This window comes from Pristiophorus japonicus, chromosome 4 (genome assembly GCF_044704955.1).
Source record: "Pristiophorus japonicus isolate sPriJap1 chromosome 4, sPriJap1.hap1, whole genome shotgun sequence".
NCBI classification, from domain to species: domain Eukaryota; kingdom Metazoa; phylum Chordata; class Chondrichthyes; family Pristiophoridae; genus Pristiophorus; species Pristiophorus japonicus.
The window spans coordinates 248657347-248673203 of NC_091980.1; the positions used below are offsets into that span (position 1 = coordinate 248657347).

A 15857-nucleotide genomic window follows, 5' to 3' on the forward strand; every position below is an offset into this window, starting at 1 on the left:
GGGACGAATGTGTTTGGGGCAAAAGCCAAGAAAATGCCTTTGTAAAATGAGAAAATTGTTACAACACGAGCAATTTGTTTGAGGATATGATCCACGTAAGCATTTGGTACGAGCATGTGATGTGTCGTCATATGGCGCTCGTGTGTATTGCAACAAGCTAATGATTTGGGGAAACTGCAACCGGTTGCTTATGCATCCAGGAGTCTGTCTAAGGCTTAGAGAGCCTACAGCATGATTGAGAAAGAAGCATTAGCGTGTGTCTATGGGGGTAAAGGAAATGCATCAATACCTGTTTGGGCTAAAATTCGTATTGGAAACTGACCATAAGCCACTTATATCCCTGTTCTCCGAGAGTAAAGGGATAAATACCAACACATCGGCCCGCATCCAGAGATAGGTGCTCACGTTGTCTGCATACAACTACACCATCCGCCACAGAAAACTGCACCGATGCTCTCAGTAGGCTGTCAATGCCCACCACGTGGGTGGAAATGGCGCAGCCCACAGATCCAGCCATGGTTGTGGAAGCTTTTGAGCGAGTGAGCAATCACCCGTCACTGCCCGGCAGATCAAAACCTGGACAAGCCAAGACACATTATCCGCTCGTCAAAAGCTGTGTGCTTCACGGGTGCTGGTCCAGTGTCCCAGTGGAAAGGCAGGAAGAAATAAAGCCGTTCCAGCGGCACAAAAATGAACTGTCTATCCAAGCCGACTGCCTTCTGTGGGGCAGTTGAGTAGCGGTCCCCAAGAAGGGCAGAGACACCTTCATCAATGACCTCCACAGTACCCACCCAGGCATCGTAATAATGAAAGCGATAGCCAGATCCCACGTGTGGTGGCCCGGTATCGATGCGGACTTAGAGTCCTGCATTCACAGATGTAATACATGCTTGTAGTTAAGCAATGTACCCAGGGAGGTGCTGCTAAGTTTCTGGTCTTGGCCCTCCAAACCGTGACCTAGGGTACACGTCGACTATGCACACCCGTTCTATAGTAAAATGTTCCTTGTGGTTGGAGACGCGCATTCCAAGTGGATTGAATGAGAGATAATGTCAGCTAGCACGTCCGCTGCCACTACTGAAAGCCTGCGGGCCATGTTTGCCACTCACTGCTTACCCGATGTCCTGGTGAGCGACAACGGGCCATGTTTTACCAGAGCCGAGTTCAAAGAATTCATGACCCGTAAAGGGATCAAACATGTCACATCTGCCTCATTTAAACCAGCGTCCAATGGTCAGGCAGAGAAAGTAGTGCAAACCATCAAGCAAGGCTTGAAGAGGGTAACTGAAGGCTTACTGCAGACTCGCCTAGCCCGAGTCCTGCTTAGCTACCACACGAGAGCCCACTCGCTCACTGGGATCCCACCTGCTGAACTGCTCATGAAAAGAGCACTTAAGACAAGGCTCTCGTTAGTTCACCCTGATCGACATGAACAGGTAGAGAGCAGGCAGATCCAACAAAGTGCATACCATGATAGCGCAAATATGTCATGTGAGATTGAAATCAATGATCCTGTATTTGTATTGAGTTATGGAGAAGGACCCAACTGGCTTCCCAGCACTGTTGTGGCCAAAGAGGGGAGCAGGGTGTTTAGCACCAAACTGACTCAGTCACCGGAAACACTTGGACCAAATCAAACTCAAATTCACAGACTATCATTAGCAACCCAGCTTGGACCCTACCTTTTTTGACCCCCAACACACGTGGCAACAGACACCACAGTTGACCACGCAGCAGAACCCATTATCCACAGCAGCCCTGCATGGCCCAACACACCAGGCAGACCAGCAAGGGCCAAACAAATGATTCACACCGAGACAATCAACCTGGGCAAAAAGGGCCGCAGATCGACTCATTGTAAATAGTTACACTATTGACTTTTTGGGAGGGGAGGCAGGGGAATGGGGGTGGTATATCTGAACATGTATTTAATCTGTACAGCCACCAGAGGGCTCAGCCCCTGGAATCCCAACTGATCCCATTATCCCTTGGGAGCAGAGATATTTAAGGAGGCCTCACAGGTTGGCAAGGCACACTGGAGACCTGCAATAAAAGACTAAGGTCACACTTTACTTTGAGCTAAGTGTTCAGTCTGACTCTATACACAAGACAGTTTTGTTCAATTCTTGGAGAAAGCTCTGCTGGTCTGACCAGAGTCCCGATTTAGTGCAGTAAGGTTTAACTCCTCCTCGATTTACTAGATCCTGAAAATGGTGAAGGTTTTGTTTTTCTTCAGAATTTAAAAAAATGAAACTCTTCCTTCCAGTAGGTATTGTTGGCATGTACAGGAGAGAGACAGTGGGCAAACCAGAAAACAGAGCATCAAGCAGCAGGGACATTAGAGGCAGCCCACCTCCAGCACCATCGCCTGTCCGTGAGTTTCTAACTCCACCAACTGTTCCTGTACTGAGCTTCCCCTCCCCAGTGTACTGCCGCTCAAGTTAGAACAGCCCATGTTCCAATCTAATCCCTACTCCTGTACATTGCGGATTATATTTAAGGCTATTCTCAGTCTGTACTGAATTTCTTTGGGCACCCATCCGTGAGGTTCTGCGACTGTTGCAGGCTGAGACACTGACGCCCCAATAGGGGGCAGCGACACTGGAGGCTCCTTTAAGAAGCCCACCTTGTTCCCACGCAGGAAGAGAGGAGTCAGAGAGCTGGCATTGGAGAAGCTCAGTGAGGGAGAGGGTCCACTCACCCCCTCAGGGGAAGATTGGGGAGTGATTGTTAGAAGCTCCTTCTCTGCCGTTCTCCAGCGAGGGAGATGCCAATTAGTTCAAACCCCAACCTCTGGCACCATTTGATTCCCAGCTAAGCTCAAGACCTCCCCTTCACCCAGGGGGAAGATGCAGCCAAACTTAGCTGTATATTAGGGCTCTGAATAGTGCTATCTCCCATTGGCACCCAGTTAATCCATTTCCACTGCAGGGTGAATTTGGCAAGCGAGAAACTGCAGCAACAAACCACACCTACATGAAGGGCAAATTGAGCCCAGGTCAGAAATGCTGCAAGCCCATTTGTGTCCCAGTCCACAAAGCCAGATCCAGGACAGGAGACAGTGGAATGATCCCACACTTGGAAGGGTTTGTTTATTCCAGTACCAAACGCTCCCACATCAGAGCATGAACAGGGACAGAAGATCACTTCTTGCTGCTCTCGTGGGTCATGGGAATAATTCCAGCTTAAACAGCAGCTGGGGGAACTTGACTTGCGGACTACAGGAAATTATACCATTTATATCACCGAGCACGAGTGGCAGGGCATTTGAACACATTGTTATGGAAGACAGTATTAGTCCCTACCTGAAGCTCCAGTGCACAAGTGGTCAAAACAGGGCTGGAGCTCAAACTGAGTGGGAAGTAAAGAAAAAAAAGTGTCAACCCGATTGGGGATGGTCAATTGACCTCAAACTGGAATAGAGTCCTTGTGAAAGGGAGCCAATGGAATAACTTGGAATGAGCACCAAGCCCTCAGGCCAGTTCCACTCACCTGGAGCTCATGAACCTGCACAGCAAAGGCTGGGCAGTTACCATAGTCACCACCAATCCCTGGATAAGCTTTTATCAGCCATTATGGCACTAGTTACCTGGATCAGTTACACCAACACAGAACTGAGGGAGGGTTACTGAGTGTAAACAGCTCCGTATTTTACATGTGTGGACAGGAGATGGACAATTAGGCATAAGGTACACTAATCACTGCTTTATTGACCATTTGATAACTAGTTGAACTGGGTCTGCTTGTGTTTCCTGCACAGGAACAAGGCCAAAGCAGCAGAGATCAGAGAGACAGCTGTCACAGTCAGGGCCAGCATCAGGACCACCTCAGACTCCACACCTAAAGAGCAATGAGAAACCAATGGTTACTGAACGAAATACTGAGGGGGACATGGAAACTAGCAGTGCGCCCACTCACCCCCTGGAGACCTCTCCTGCATCCGTTGCCCAACCTCAGTAAGGGACTCAGTTGCCAGGTCAGTGACATCAGTGTCCAGAATGACCAGGGGTCCAAGTGAGGCCTCACCCTCCCACTTCAACTCAGCATCACTCCCTGCAATATCAAACATTCCAGTTAGAGAGGGTAAAGGGGGACCTCCAACATCTAGAGGATCAATGTCCTACCAGCTTCAGGTACAAGGTCCCTCCTTCCTCTGGAAGGAAAGCTCAACTCCCTCGTGGCACCGCAGTCACCCAAATCACAACAGGCGCAAACGTCATTGTTCGATCCTTCCAATGGGGCCCAGCTAAACAAGACAATCAGTGTAACAATCAGGTTGGGCATCACTTCTCCACACAACACATCCCTGAGGGAGAGAGAGAGGGGGAACTTACACATTCTGCAGCTTCTGGAAAGTACAAGCTTTGCTCATGGAATCTCTCTGATCTAGTGCAGCAACCTTCAGGTGACAGGTGAGGAAAATCTGAGGGACACATTCAACACCAGCCGTTATTCAATGACTCCCTCCCAACAAGAAGAACACAATGGGCAGCTTCCTCTTACCAAGGAACGGTCATCGCCAAAGAAACGGAACGCATCCAGGTCAAAGTGGAGCTTGTCCAGCTCACGCTCGTCTCTTGGCAACAGGAAGGTTGAGAAGGAGTCCTCAGCTTTGCTGTCCAGGAGGCAACTGAAGAAAGATTAAAACACAGGCCATGGAGTGAATCAAGTGAAGCCATTGAGACGGGACCAGCTGTAGAAAGGAGAGCTCCTTACCCATTGTAGTCAATGAAGCTGTAACTTGGGGTGGAATCCTTGTCTGGGCTCAACGTTGCAACACAGCGGTCAATGTAGAGCTTCAGGGGCATGTGGTTGGTCATTGAAACAGAGGCCTCAATGTGAATGAGGTCACCCAGGTAGTAGACAGTCGTGGTGCGCTCTGTAAGCCAGTCATCTGAAGGACAAGAGGACAAGGGTTGGAGACAGTGGCTGCAACTCCCAGTGGGTGACAGGAAATCACTACCGATCCACCCAGCACATACCAGCCATTAGGCGCAGAGAGAATGACAGAAGCCCTTCTCCAGACTTGGTGGAGCTGAACGGGATCCAGGTGGGCTTGATCAGGTTACTGCTCACATTGCCCCTCCTGGAAAGACAAGTGTGCCATTTTAGGACAGAGTCAGAGAACATGCATTAGATTGAGTTTTCATTCACTCAATGGTTACCTATAATAGCGGCACTCAATGGGAACGACAGCACCATTAGTTCGCACAATGACAGATCCATGAGCCTTGGGGGTGTGGTTCAGGTGTGTGGTGTAGACCAGGAAATCTCCAGCCATCTGAAAATCAGATTCAGAAATTAACATAGTTCTTGGAAGGGAGCTTGTGCAGCCTCTGCAGTTAATGCAGGGGGAAAGAGTTCAAGCAGCAGAGCAAAATCAATTCAACAGAAAAGTGGAGTGGCTCAGTGGGTAGCACCCTCGCCTCGGAGCGAGTAGGTTGTGGGTTCATGTCCCATTGCAGAGACTAGAGCTCAAAAAGCTAGGCTGAAACCCTAGTGCAGTGCTGAGGGAGCGCTGCACTGTCTGAGGTGCCATCTTTCACATGTGACATTAAGCAGAGGCCACACCTACTCAAGTGGACAAAAGAGATCCCATAGCACTATTTCAAAGAGTAGCAGGGGAGTTCTCCGTGTCCTGGGCCACTATTTATACCTCAAATGAACATCACATTCAGATGATCTGGTCATTATCACATTACTGTTAGTGGGAGCTTGCTGTGCACAAATTGGCTGCTACATTTCCCACAACAGTGACAACACTTCATAAAGTACTTCACTGGCAGTAAAGCACTATGAGATATACAATGGTTGTGAAAGGTGCTTTAGAAATGAAAGTCTTTAACAATTAAGTGTTCCAAAAGTTGCCAATAATTTGGGGCAATGAATAGACCTCCAGATTTAAGTCTCATTTAATCCAGGCTCCCAGGTATTCAAAAACAGGAAGTGTGGGAGATAAAGCTAAATATGGGAAATAACCACTAAACTGACTCCCCAGTGACCTGAATATCCACAAGACAGGATGTACCACAGGAAACGTTAGAACAAACCCAAGTGAATACACAAGGCCAATAGGGGTGAGATCACAAGGTTGGAGAGACTAGGGAAAACCAGTTACAGCAAAGCACAATGCACAATTCCAAAGCAAGTTTGAGGTTTAAAAGCAGGAGACAGGAGTCCCCTCATCAATGCACCCTCACCAAGAGTTGGAGTGAAGCGTGGGGACTGAGCCACACACCAAGCTTAGAGCAAGAGTTGAAGAATCACATTACCTTCACTGAGCTGCCACACTCATGGAGCCCATAGTCAAAGAGGACGGTGCGGTTCGGAGAGTCGATCCCAGTTGGCCGACAACCTACTGCCCCCAGGGTCAGGTCAGCAGCTTTAACCAGGTGCCTGGTCCCAAATAAATCCATGTGTACCCTGACCAGCAGGTTGTGCTCCCCACACTGCACTATCACAGTGTGCAGTGGGACCACACTGCGCCCCTCAGACATACGGAGACGGGAACCAAAGGGAGGCCCAGGAGGACGGACTGTCTGAGCCCCAGGGGTGGTCTTGACTCTTCTCCATGGAAACCTCTGGCCTCCAAACTGTCGCCAAATATCAGAGGGGCAAACAACCCCAACTAACAGCAGTACTGGGACCAGTGCCCTCACTACACAATCCCCCATGATCCCAAACCACTCAACTATTCCTGCAGCCCCCAACCAGTACCTTTTATACACACAAGCTGCAGTCACCTGACACCAATGATACCAGAAGCAGCAACATTGAGCCAATTAACCGGCCCCAATCTCCACAATTTCTACCCAATGACAGAACGGATGGATTTATTGCCAGGCGGACCGATGTAAATTGGACCAATAGGAGTGGCAGTGAATGGCCCGGTGTCACCTGACAGAAATCAGCACCACAACTATTTTAAGTTGAACCAATAATCAAGTTGTTATGTATTGATGCCTGGGGTCACCAGATACCAGGGGGCGCCGCTGTTGGAGGTCATCAGGCTGTACGTGCGTGTGCGCGGTCACTGGTATATAAGCGTGGGTACTGTGTCATGCGGGTACTTTGGGCATGAATAAAGTTGGGTCAGGTTTGCACCTGAGGCCGTTTACAGTAACAAGACTCTTGAGTCATTATATTTGGCGAGGTAACTTAAGAACCTTCGCATGTACAATGGACACTTTTGGAATTCTGGAGAGATTTGCAGAGGGCGAGCATTGGGCGGCTTTTATCGACCGCCTGGATCAGTAGTTTGTGATCAACAAAATGGAGGGAGAGGCTGACGCAATTCGGCGCAGGGCGGTTTTCCTCACCGTTTGTGGTTCGGAAATTTAGGGCCTTATGAAGAACCTTCTCTCGCCTTTAAGTCCAACGGACAAAGAGTACAAAGATTTGTGTGTTTTGGTGCGTGACCATCTAAAGCCAAAAGACGGGATCATCATCTCACGCTATCGCTTCTATACGCATGTTCATGCTGAGGGCCAGGATGTGTCGGGATTCATCGCTGACCTACCATGTCTTGCTGAGCCGTGTAAGTTCGGGAACGTGTTGAAGACGCTGCAAGATTTCTTAGTGATAGGCATCAACCCTGATGTGATTCTTCGGAAGTTATTGACCGAAGAAAAGCTGGATTTGAGAAAGGCCATCGCGACTGCCGAGGCATGCATGACAACTGATGATAATTTGAAGCAGATATCATCGAAGAGTCAGAGCTCCACGGCAGGTACTGTAAACAAGATTGTGTCGTTTTCTGGCAGGGCCTACTCGACTGCTTATGTGAAACTTGTCGCTGCTCAGAGTCCGCCAACTGGTACGAATCAGACTTCACCCTGTTGGCGTTGTGGGGGCAATCATTGGCCTCATCAGTGTCGGTTTAAACAATACGCCTTTAATGGCTGTTCAAAAGTGGGGCATCTTCAGAGAATGTGCCCAATAACTGAGCAATGCTCAGTTATTGGCACATTCATTTATGGGCTCATCACATTTTTAATGATAACCAGTACAGTGCTGGTTCGGATACACAACCCGGGGAGGAAGTTTATTGTCTGTATTCGCTCTTGGGAAAGAGCCAGCCGATAACCATTAATGTGAAGCTGAATGGCATGCCTGTATCAATGGAGCTGGACACGGGTGTGAGTCAGTCAATAATGAGCCAAAGGACATTCAACAAGCTGTGGGACACTGAGGCTGTGAAGTCTAAGCTGAGTCCAGTCAATGCCAAGTTGCGTACTTACACTAAGGAACTCATACCGGTGACTGGCAATGCAGTAGTCAAAGTGTCTTTTGATGGTTTGGTTCATGATCTACCATTATGGATCGTCCAGGTAATGGTCCAATGCTGTTCAGCAGGAATTGGCTCAAGAAAATCAAGTGGAACTGGAATGATGTCAAAGCGTTGTCCTCGGTGGATGACACTTCGTGTGCTCAAGTGTTGAAGAAGTTTCCTTCTTTGTTTGAACCGGGCATTGGTAATTTTACTGGAGCCAAGGTGCAGATTCACCTGGATTCTGATGCAAGGCCTGTCTATCATAAAGCTCGGTCTGTTCCTTACATGATGAGGGAGAAGGTTGAATTTGAACTTGACAGACTCCAACGTGAATGGATTATATCACCGGTCGAGTTTAACGAGTGCGCCAGTCCCATTGTTCCTGTATTGAAGAGTGATGGCACTGTCAGGATTTGTGGAGACTACAAGGTTATGATTAACCGATTTTCGAAACAGGATCAGTATCCGCTACCGAAGGCTGATGATCTGCTCGCCATGCTAGCTGGTGGCAAGTCGTTCACTAAACTAGATCTGATGTCTGCCTATATGACACAGGAGCTTGTCGGCACTTCGAAGAAATTCACCTGCATAAACACCTATAAAGGACTATTTGTCTATAACAGGTGTCCTTTTGGAATTCGTTTGGCTGCAGCCATATTTCAGAGGAACATGGAGAGTCTACTGAAGTCCATTCCTAGAACTGTCATGTTTCAAGATGACATTCTGGTCACAAGTCACAACATTGCTGAACATCTGAACAATCTTGAAGGAGTCCTACATCATTATGGACAAAGTAGGACTCAGGCTGAAACGTTCGAAGTGTGTCTTCATGGCGCCTGAAGTTGAATTCCTGGGGAGGAAAATTGCTGCTGATGGCATCGGGCCTACTGATTCAAAAACCAAGGCCATCAAAAATGCACCTCAGAATGTGATGGAGCTGCATTCATTCCTTGGGTTACACAACTACTTCGGTAATTTCTTACCCAGATTGAGCACTTTGTTAGAGCCACTGAAGATGCTAATCAGAAAAGGCGACAACTGGGTCTGGGTGTGTCTCAAGGTGGAGTCTTTGAGAAACCTAAGAATCTGCTCTGTTCAAACAAGTTGCTTGATCATTATGATCCATGTAAGCATCTGTAATGCTTCAACATATGGGGTTGGCTGTGTACTCCAACAAGCAAATGAGTCAGGAAAGTTACAACCTGTTGCATATGCTTCGAGAGGTTTGTGAAAGGCGGAAAGAGCTTACAGCATGGTAGAAAAAGAAGCTTTGGTCTGTGTGTACGGTGTCAAAAAAATGCATCAGTACCTGTTTGGTCTTCATTTCGAGCTCGAACTGGATCACAAGCCACTTATTTCATTGTTTTCGGAAAACAAAGGTATTAATACTAATGCATCATCCTGTATTCAGATTGTCTGCCTATGATTATGTTATTTGTCATAGACCTGGCACTGAGAATTGTGCCGATGCACTGAGTCGTCTGCCTTGCCCACACCTGATATGGAGATGCCTCAACCTGCAGATCTATTGTTAGTAATGGATGCTTTTGAGAGTGAAGGAACTCCTGTCACTGCTCAACAAGTGAGGATCTGGACCAGCCATGACCCTATTTTATCGGTTGTGAAACGTTGTGTCCTCAGCGGTGATTGATCTGCAATATTTATGGAGATGTGTGATGAGACCAAACCTTAGAACCGTCGCAAAGATCAGCTGTCCATTTCGTCAGATCGTTTACTGTAGGGTAATCGTGTCATTATGCCTAAGAAAGGTAGAGAAAAATTGGTACGTGAACTTCATAGCACTCATCCTGGTATTTCATGATGAAAGCCATTGCTAGGTCTCATGCATGGTGGCCTGGAATTGACTCAGATCTGGAATCATGTGTGCATCAGTGCAACACTTGCATGCAGCTAAGTAAAGTGCCAGTGGAATCTCCGCTGAGTCTTTGGTCATGGCCATCTAAACCATGGTCGAGGATCCACATCGATTTTGTGGGCCCTTTCATGGGAAAGATGTTTTTTGTTGTGGTGGATACATATTCAAAGTGGATAGCATGTATTATTATGTCATCTAGTACATCTGCAGCTACTATTGAGAGCCTTCATATCATGTTTGCTACACATGGTTTGCCTGACATCGTTGTGTGCTTCACAAGTCTTGAGTTTCAGGAGTTTCTATGTTTCTATGTGAGGGCAGCTCCATTCAAACCTGCTTCGAATGGTCAAGCAGAGCGTGATGTTCAAACGATCAAGCAGAGTATGAAACGTATAACTCAGGGTTCACTGCAGACTCGTTTGTCATGTATATTGTTCAGTTACAGGACAAGACCTCATACACTTACTGGGGTCTCCCCTGCTGAACTACTGATGAAGAGAAATCTCAAGACCAAGCTTTCTCTTGTTCATCCTGATCCGAATGATCGTGTTGAAAACAGACGTCAAAGTCAGCAATGGTATCATGATCGTGTTGCTATGTCAGGTGACATCTCTGTCAACGATCCGGTTTATGTATTGAACTATGGTCAAGGTCCAAAGTGGATCGCCGGAATTGTTATGGCCAAGGAGAGTAACAGTGTTTATTGTCGTGCTCAAGAATGGGAAAACATGCAGGAAACATGTTGATCAGGTAAAACTGCGGCACACGGATGAACTGGAAGCATTTGAGGAAGATGCAGTCAGTGACCAACCGACCAATGTTCATTCATCAGAGGACTTTGCTGTCATTACTGAACCTGGACCTTCAGTCTCTGATGTGGTCATTACCACTCCCATCAGATCGGTTACTCAGCCTTCAGTCACAACGGACTCAGAACGCTCGCCCAGAACTAAAGTTGAACTGAGATGATCAACTCGTGAGAGGAAAGTCCCAGATCATCTTAATTTGTAAAGAGACTGATATTAAGGTCTTGAAGGGGAATGTTGTTATGTATTGATGCTTGGGATCATCAGACACCAGGGGGCACCACTGTTCGAGGTCATCGGGCTGTACGCGTATGTGCGCGGTCACTGGTATATAAGCGTGGGTACCATGTCACACGGGTACTTCGGGCGTGAATCAAGTTGGATCAGGTTTACACCTGAGTCAGTTTACAGGAACAAGACTCTTGAGTCATTACACAAGTGCCCCCTTATTAAAGGAGCACTAAAACCGACACATTAAACAAATGAAACTTTTGACATTAAAAGGATCAAATTAAAATTTGGTTGCCGGGGGTGATGCTCCACTTCAGTCCCTCCGGCGCCCACCTCTCGCGGAAGGCCGCGAGCATACCGGTGGACACCGCGTGCTCCATTTCCAGGGACACCCTGGCTCGGATGTAACCGCAGAAGAGAGGCAGGCAGTCGAGCTGAATGACCCTCTCGACTGCCCGCTGCTTGGACTGGCTGATGGCCGTGCCCAGGAGCAGTCCTATGAGGCGGCCTTCCGACCTGCCCGCTCCCCTCCGGACTCCTCCAGGCCGCAGAAATTACAGTTAGACTGGGAGCCCGTGAAACGACGTAAAAAACTTATTGCACGGGACTGCTCCATGCAACACCCTCCAGGCCAAGTCTCCAATAAATAAGGGAAGGACTCTCGCGTAGAGTGCACTCTATTGAGACCCCCGCCTTCTGCGGACGGCAAATGGTGCGCATGGCGTGTCTGGACGGCAGACAACGATGGCAACGTGGAGAATGTGCAAGAGCAGCCAGTACAGGAGGGCCCTCCGCGCAGAACTGAAAGGCACAGGGAATCCGTGTAACATGTATGTGTAGAGTGTGTGAGTTTGCAGCCCCTTTTTCACTATTTGAAGCGACTGCTCCTCAAATTCTGGTTGCACTTCAGTCCCACACTCCTGATCTTTGGGCACCCTCTACGGAGGGGAGCGGGCAGGTCAGAAGGCCTCCTCGTAGGACTGCTCCTGGGCACGGCCAAGGGGGCCATCAGCCGGTCCAGGCAGCGGACGGTCGAGGGAGTCGTTCTGCCTCACTATCTGTCTCTCTTCCGCGGTTACATCTGAACCAGGGTATCCACTGGTACACTCGCAGCCTTCCGCGAGAGGTGGGCGCCGGAGGAACTAGAGTGCATCATCATCCCCGGCAACCAAACTTTAATTTGAACCATGTCCAAAGTGCGATTTAATTACGTTTTTAGTGCCCAACCCCCCACCACTTTTAGCCAGGGGCAGTAGTATAATTTGTGTTTATGCCCTCAAAAAAAAAAGCGGGCACTTGAAAAGTTTTGGGAGTGTGACCCCGTTCAGGGCGCAGTTGATTACTGACAGCTATTTTGAGTTGTATCAGTAATAAAGTGCCCCCTGATTTTATGACATTTTAGAGAGAGGTTGCTTTATTACAATGCGTAACCATAGAGACAGCCCATAATAGAGCAAGCAACACTCACTGAGCAGTGGCAGGAGCATCCAGAGTATAAAATATGACAAACCGCGGACTGGGCCCACGGATTATGCAGCAAAGTTATTTAACAATCGCTCCATCAGCCTCTCAGCTCAGACCATCCCACACCTGGGATCAGGGAGACAGTTTTGTTCAATGTTTGGAGAAACCTCTGCTGGTCTGACCCGAGTCCATGTTTATTGTAGTAAGATTTTACTCCACAACTCAACACAGACCTGGGTTCGATTTACTAGATCCTAAAATTTGTGAAGATTTTTTTTCCTTCAGTATTTAAAGAAGGAAACCATTCCTTACAGAAGGTATTGTTGGCGTGTAGAGCAGAGAGACAGTGGGCAAACCAGAAAACAAAGTATCAAGTAGCAGGGACCTGTAGAAAGTCAACCCACCTCCAGCACCATCGCCTGTCCATGAGCTTCGAACTCCACTAACTGTTCCTGTACTGAGCTGCCCCTCAAGTTAGAACAGCCCATGTTCCACTCTAATCCCTAGTCCCTGTACATTGCAGATTATATTAAAGGCTATTCTCAGTCTGTACTAAATGTCTTTGGGCACCCATCCACGCTTCTGCGACTGTTGGAGGCTGAGACACTGACACTAAAACCCCAATAGGGGGCAGTGACACTGGAGCCCATCTTGTTCCCAGACAGGAACATAGGAGTCAGAGAGCTGGCAGTGGAGAAGCTCAATGAGGGAGACAGTCCACTCACGCCCTCAGGGGAAGAGGAGGGGAATGATTGTTAGAAGATCCTTCTCTGCCATTCTCCAGCGAGAGAGATGACAATTGGTTCAAACCCCAACCTCTGGCACCATGTGATTCCCAGCTAATCTCAGGCACTCCCCTTCACCCAGGGGAAGATGCAGCCAAACTATGGGCTGTATATTAGGGCTCTGAATAGTGCCAGTTCCATTGGCACCCAGTCACTCCATTTCCACTGCAGGGTGAATCAAATAAGCTAGAAACTACAGCAACAAACCACACCTACATGGTGATGGGCAAAATGTGCCCAGGTCAGAAATGCTGCAAGCCCATTTCTGTCCCAGTCCATACAGCCAGATCCAGGACAGGAGACACAGTGGAATGATCCCACACTTGGAAGGGTTTTGTTTACTTCACTACCAAGCTCTCCCACATTGGAGCATGAACAAAGACAGAAGATGATTTCTTGCTGTTCTCTCAGGCCACGGGAATAATTCCAGCTTAATCAACAGCTGGGGAACGTCACTTATGGAAGTACAGTAAATGGAAACATTTATATCACCGAGAGCAAGGGACAGGGCATTTGGACACATGGTTATGGAAGACAGACTTGAAGCCCCAGTGCACAAGAGTTGTCAAACCAGGGCTGGAGCTCATCAAACTGGCTGGGAAGTCAAGTAAATAATGGGTCACCCCATTAGGGATGATCAATTGATCTCAAACTGGAGTGGAGTCCTTGTGAAAGGGAGACAATGGAATAACTTGGACCAATCACCAAGCTTGCACCAATCCCTCAGGGCAGTTCCACTCACCTGGAGCTCATGGACCTGCACAGTGAAGGCTGGGCAGTTACCATAGTCACAACCCAACCCAGGATAAGCTTTTAACCAGTCATTATGGGACAAGTTACCTGGACCAGTTACAACACGGGGAACCAAGGGACAGAGTGACCAATGAACAAACAGGCACAAGGTACACAAAATCAATGCTTTATTGATCATTGTATAACCAGTTGAACTGGGTTTGCTTGTGTTTCCTGTACAGGAACAAGGCCATCAAAGCAGCAGAGATCAGAGAGACAGCTGTCACATCAGGGCCAGCATCAGGACCACCTCAGACGCCACACCTAAAGAGCAATGAGAAACCAATGGTTACTGAAGGAAATACTGAGGGGGAAATGGAAACTAGCAGTGGGCCCACTCACCCCCTGGAGACCTCTCCTGCTTCCATTGCCCAACCTCATTAAGGGACTCAGTTGCCAGGTCAGTCACATCAGTGTCCAGAATGACCAGGGGTCCAAGTGAGGCCTCACTCTCCCACTTCAATTCAGCATCACTCCCTGCAATATCAAACATTCCAGTTAGAGAGGGTAAAGGGGGACCTCCAACATCTAGAGGATCAATGTCCTACCAGCTTCAGGTACAAGGTCCCTCCTTCCTCTGGAAGGAAAGCCCAACTCCCTCATGGCACCACAGTCGCCCAAATCACAAGAGGCGCAAACGTCATTGTTCGATCCTTCCAATGGGGCCCAGCTAAACAAGACAATCGGTGCAACAATCAGGTTGGGCATCACTTCTCCACACAACACATCCTGAGGGAGAGAGGGGGAACTTACACATTCTGCAGCTTCTGGAAAGTACAAGCTTTGCTCATGGAATCTCTCCGATCTACTGCAGCAACCTTCAGGTGACAGGTGAGGAAAATCTGAGGGATACATTCAACACCAGCCGTTAGTCAGCGAGTCCCTCCCAACATGGAGAACCCAATATGCAGCTTCCTCTTACCAAGGAACGGTCATCACCAAAGAAGCGGAACGCATCCAGGTCAAAGTGGAGCTTGTCCAACTCACGCTCGTCTCTTGGCAACAAAGTTTGAGAAGGAGTCCTCAGCTTTGCTGTCCAGGAGGCAACTGAAGAAAGATTAAAACGCAGGCCATGGAGTGAATCACATGAAGCCATGGAGATGGGAACAGCTGGAGAAAGCAGAGAACTCCTTACCCATTGTAGTCAATGAAGCTGTAACTCAGGGTGGAGTCCTTGTCTGGGCTCAACGTATTGACACAGCGGTCAATGTCGAGCTTCAGGGGCATGTGGTTGGTCATTGAAACAGAGGCCTCAATGTGAATGAGGTCGCCCAGGTAGTAGACAGTTGAGGTGCGCTCTGTAAGCCAGTCATCTGAAGGACAAGAGGACAACGGTTGGGGACAGTGGCTGCAACTCCCAGTGAGTGACAGGAAATCACTCCCCAGCCACCCAGCACATACCAGCCATTAGGCGCAGAGAGAATGACAGAAGCCCTTCTCCAGACTTGGTGGAGCTGAACGGGATCCAGGTGGGCTTGATCGGGTTACTGCTCACATTGCCCTTCCTGGAAAGACAAGGGACAATGTCAAAGAACATGCGTTTGATCGAGTTTTCATTCACTCAATGGTTACCTATAATAACGGCACTCAATGGGAACGACAGCTCCATTGGATCATACAATGACAGATCC

The 15857-nt window shown here is 48.3% G+C and overlaps 1 protein-coding gene across 1 annotated transcript; it reads right to left on the reverse strand.

Moving 5' to 3' along the window:
• Window positions 1-3724: 3724 nt before the first annotated feature.
• Window positions 3725-6497, reverse strand: LOC139262759 (zona pellucida sperm-binding protein 3-like). The gene is made up of 8 exons (XM_070877911.1): window positions 6273-6497; window positions 5166-5281; window positions 4983-5086; window positions 4717-4894; window positions 4504-4630; window positions 4344-4423; window positions 4125-4246; window positions 3725-3840 (listed from the first exon to the last, which is right to left on the reverse strand). Exons 1-8 carry the CDS (start codon window positions 6495-6497, stop codon window positions 3725-3727), a joined length of 1068 nt encoding a protein of 355 aa, XP_070734012.1.
• Window positions 6498-15857: the final 9360 nt, after the last annotated feature.

What these genes read in the sequence shown, in the direction of transcription:
- LOC139262759 (XM_070877911.1), bottom strand. Translation starts at nt 6,497, where the DNA reads ATGTCTGAGGGGCGCAGTGTGGTCCCACTGCACACTGTGATAGTGCAG. An exon ending in ATTGAGTGCCGCTATTATAG is followed by an intron (nt 5,087 to 5,165) that starts GTAACCATTGAG and finishes TTGTCTTTCCAG; the next exon opens with GAGGGGCAATGTGAGCAGTA. An exon ending in CTCTCTGCGCCTAATGGCTG is followed by an intron (nt 4,895 to 4,982) that starts GTATGTGCTGGG and finishes CTTGTCCTTCAG; the next exon opens with ATGACTGGCTTACAGAGCGC.